The following is a 3,868-nucleotide window of genomic DNA, read 5'->3' on the forward strand; positions in this document are numbered from 1 at the left end:
CAGACAGTTTGCATTCTTCTGCATGAAAGCTGCGCATGGGACGCTCTTGGACTTTCCAGCATGACAATGACCCTAAGCACAAGACCAAGTTGACCTTCCAGTGGTTACAGCAGAAAAAGGTGAAGGTTCTGGAGTGGCCATCACAATCTCCTGACCTTAATATCATCGAGCCACTCTGGGGAGATCTCAAACGTGTAGTTCATGCAAGACGACCAAAGACTTTGCATGACCTGGAGGCATTTTGCCAAGACAAATGGGTAGCTACACCGTATTCTACTATACAAGTTCAGGGGAAACTTTCAACGGTGGAAAACCAGACTTTTAAATATTACATTTTGTAAATGCAATGACTGGAATTGTTCGGTTGAAGGGGGTACCAAACTGTGAATCCTGAACAAAACAGTTTGGTGAATACATGTTTACACATTAGCTTCCACTCAGCTGACAAGCAATGAAAGTAGCTGCATGATTAGCTAGTTAGCTATAAGGTCGTTGTCACGGAGAGTAAAAGACAGACGTTGCTTATTTTACTTTCCAGCATTGTGTCTCACCAACTAGGTAACAACATAGCGTGAAATCAACACTCAACAGCCGCACCGTTGTCTGCTGAGCTGCAAAAAAGATGCTCTGATGTTTACCTTTCAATCTGCTACATTACTGACTGCACTGACAAACTATAGCTGGCTAACAGCAAACAGATGTGATAAAAATGAGTGACATGGTTGTCAGGGACAGGGTTATGTTATATTAGTTATATTGAAAAGGGAAAATGATGGGGTCATGCAGAACCAGAGTCAGCTCTGTAAACAATGGAGTTGCTGGACAAACTATGTAATGACACCAATTCTAAAGTATTGTTTTCTGCATTATATGTTCTGAAAAAAGTTTTCATATCGGTAAAATATACGCCGATACCGATATATCGGTCAAAGGCTAATATCGGCCGATAATATTGGCTGACGATTTATCGGTCGGGCACTAATTTTAATAAATTTAGGCTGTGTAATGAATTTGTGAATTGTTTAATTACTGTTAATGAACTAAGCTACTATTAAAAATAACTTAAGATATATCACTTATGCATATTTGAGTTAATTAAAACTCATTTTGTGGGTCGTGGGATATTTTGGACCGTTGGACTTATTTTTTTATTTGAAATTAAGTGAAATCATTACATGTTGCGTAAACACAGTACTTAACATACCGTTTCTAAGGTGACGATAGTGAGATGTCAGCTGAATGTACCTTCGTCCTTTCCTGGCGATTGCTGATGTAATTGTAGGTTGGGATGAAACAAGAACAACAGTGCTTGTTGTCATACTTTAACAAAATATCACGGTGTTGTTCAGAAAGCATTAATGTTCATTTAAAGAAAAACGCTCCAACACTGGCTGTGTCTCGTTTGGAAGGCTGCATGCTAGGTAGGATGGGTCCTTTTGAAGGCTGCGGTATACCGAGCATCCTCCTTTAAACAAATCTCGTTTAACCAAGACGGTCTTAGTAGGACGAACGGAAACGGAACGGAACATGGTTGCTATGACAGCACGCCGCTCTTTAACAAGCACAAGCACTTCGAGTAAGATGGTAACAAAGTTCCTTTAGAAGGGAATGTATGAGGTACATTTTAGGAGAGTTATAATGATGTAAAGAGAAAAGAAACTAGATTTTACAGGTGTACTTTTAGTCTAATACTTTATTTTAATTATATATTAATAAATTGTGCATATTATATACTCTGCACCCATCTACTGAGGTACTTCAACTTGGGAATTAACATTACTTGCATTTGAGCATCACATTTACGGGCAAATTGGCATCATGTTTTTTTTTAGACATTTCCACTGAAGCATAGAATTGTGGGTTGTGAGTGCCCACGAAGGATACACCTCATGCATCCTCCAAATTCTCATGAAAGAAGGTCGCATTTGAAGGCTGCATTCGAAGAGTCCAACTCAATTTTCTGAAACGAGACAGCCTCTGACATATATGGCCAACAAATGCGACCTCCGGAGGATGCATCCTTCCAAATGAGACACAACCACTGTTTACACTGAGCACGCTTCATCTCACATCTGTGCATCATCTTCTGTGAACCGGATAATGATGACATGCATCCAGCAAGCACCCTCTAGCGGAAGGTGACTGTAAAGCCAGCCTTATCAACATCTGCTGGCTTGATTTCAGAACACATTTATCCTGAAATTAAATAATCAACGATCGATAAGCTTAATTAATCAAATTATTAATGACAAATGATTTTCGATCAATCATTAACGTCCCTATTGACAATATAATTACTGTCACTTTTACTTTATTAAAATAAGCTGTCATTTATCCCAACATAAGAGTCATGTTTTGTGCAAGTCCGCTGCAATTTTAAATGGATCGATATAAAAACCAGTAGATGGTGCCATAAACATGTGAAACTTACCATAATTTTTTGGCTCTTCAGCTTGAAAAGAGAAACAGGAGCCGTCAAATGTTGTGTATCATATCTGATACAGCATTATAGGGTTAAATGTTTAATGGTGCAGTACATTGTTGCATTGCTAGATTAATACTAATACTTTCCATTCATTTATCACCGGATGAAGAAATCTCTTGCATTTTTTAACATGTTTTTTAATCTGCCTGCTACACAGATTTTTTGCAGAAGTGTGCGGCCGAGCATGTGCTCAGTTTATAGGCAACGTTGTTTAGAAGTGATCTTGTCCTGAAGTATTTTAACTAGTGTAATAAGTGTTGCTGATATTTTTTGTTTTGTGATGTTTGTTCACAGGTTTTGAGTTTGATCAAGAGCTGTCATGATCCCCAAGGCATCAGCATGCATGACCTCAAGCAGAAGCTGAACAGCATGAGCGTCACTGTCATCAGGTACAAACTTCATCCTTCCCTCTGTGATGCTTTCTGTAAAGTAGCATTAGGAACCAAGAACCGTCCATTTCAAAAGAAAATACTGGATTAAAATGATTTTCATGATGCTCAGTTCCGTTAACTGTTCTTGAGTGTCTATATTTTAAAGGGCCATTCAGACCGAACGTGTTTTGCTGAAAAAAAAAAATACTAGATGCAGCACTTGTATAACTTTTAAAAGCTGAAGTTATATTTAACTTGACACGCCATCTTAAAATGAGCCACTCCTTTACTAGACACTAAAAAAAAGCAGCAAGACGTGATGCAGCATTCAAAGATGAACACCAAGTGATTACTTTTGTCATGTCAAACTTGACATAAACTGAGAACTGTTACTGTGTTATGTGTAGTTAAGGCTTATGAGACTTAATTTAGTGTAATTTCTCACTGGTTGTTCATATGACAATATGTAGTAGTCAAACAAAGACTCATTGTAATAAATGGTACTTCAAATAAGTTAAGAAGGCTTTAAAATGTTACCAAAAGTAGTATTGGTTTTTGTTCAAGTATATTTAGGACCAATTATTACTTAAATTAATGAGCAACCATTAAGAAACTGGAACCAGGATTGTTAAATTCATGACGATTTTCATCCCCACTATAAATAAAGAGTTCTTGTAATTGACCCAAAGAAGCATTTCACCTCTCTCTTCCTCTTTCTCATATTCAGTTGCTCTTCGATCACATAAAATGAACTTTGACAGCAGCTCGTCTTCAATTTCCCAAAACGGGCTTCCTCTTTTATCTCTCATGGGCATATTCATCTGATACTGCTTGAGAACTTGTGCTCCATTTTCAGAATATTTGAGACTCAGTGGTTTGTTTCCTAATCTATAAGGGGAATCCTGTCCTAACTGTTAATGTATAAAAACTATTTTGTGAGCTCTCTGCTTTCACTTCTGCTTTAACAAGTGATGTGCATGCATACTATGATTCAGAAGCAGTTAGACATGTA

At 37.6% G+C, this 3,868-nt stretch overlaps 1 protein-coding gene across 1 annotated transcript in view; it reads left to right on the top strand.

The window, feature by feature from the left end:
• LOC127452646 (replication protein A 32 kDa subunit-like) overlaps nucleotides 1–3,868 on the top strand; it is a 28,983-nt gene that overhangs the window by 18,997 nt on the left and 6,118 nt on the right. Inside the window, exon 8 of the mRNA XM_051718278.1 lies at nucleotides 2,780–2,874. Within this exon, the coding sequence (XP_051574238.1) occupies nucleotides 2,780–2,874 (95 nt within the window). The remainder of the gene's footprint in view (nucleotides 1–2,779; nucleotides 2,875–3,868) is intronic.

The sequence above is a fragment of the Myxocyprinus asiaticus genome, chromosome 15 (genome assembly GCF_019703515.2).
Source record: "Myxocyprinus asiaticus isolate MX2 ecotype Aquarium Trade chromosome 15, UBuf_Myxa_2, whole genome shotgun sequence".
Lineage (NCBI taxonomy): Eukaryota > Metazoa > Chordata > Actinopteri > Cypriniformes > Catostomidae > Myxocyprinus > Myxocyprinus asiaticus.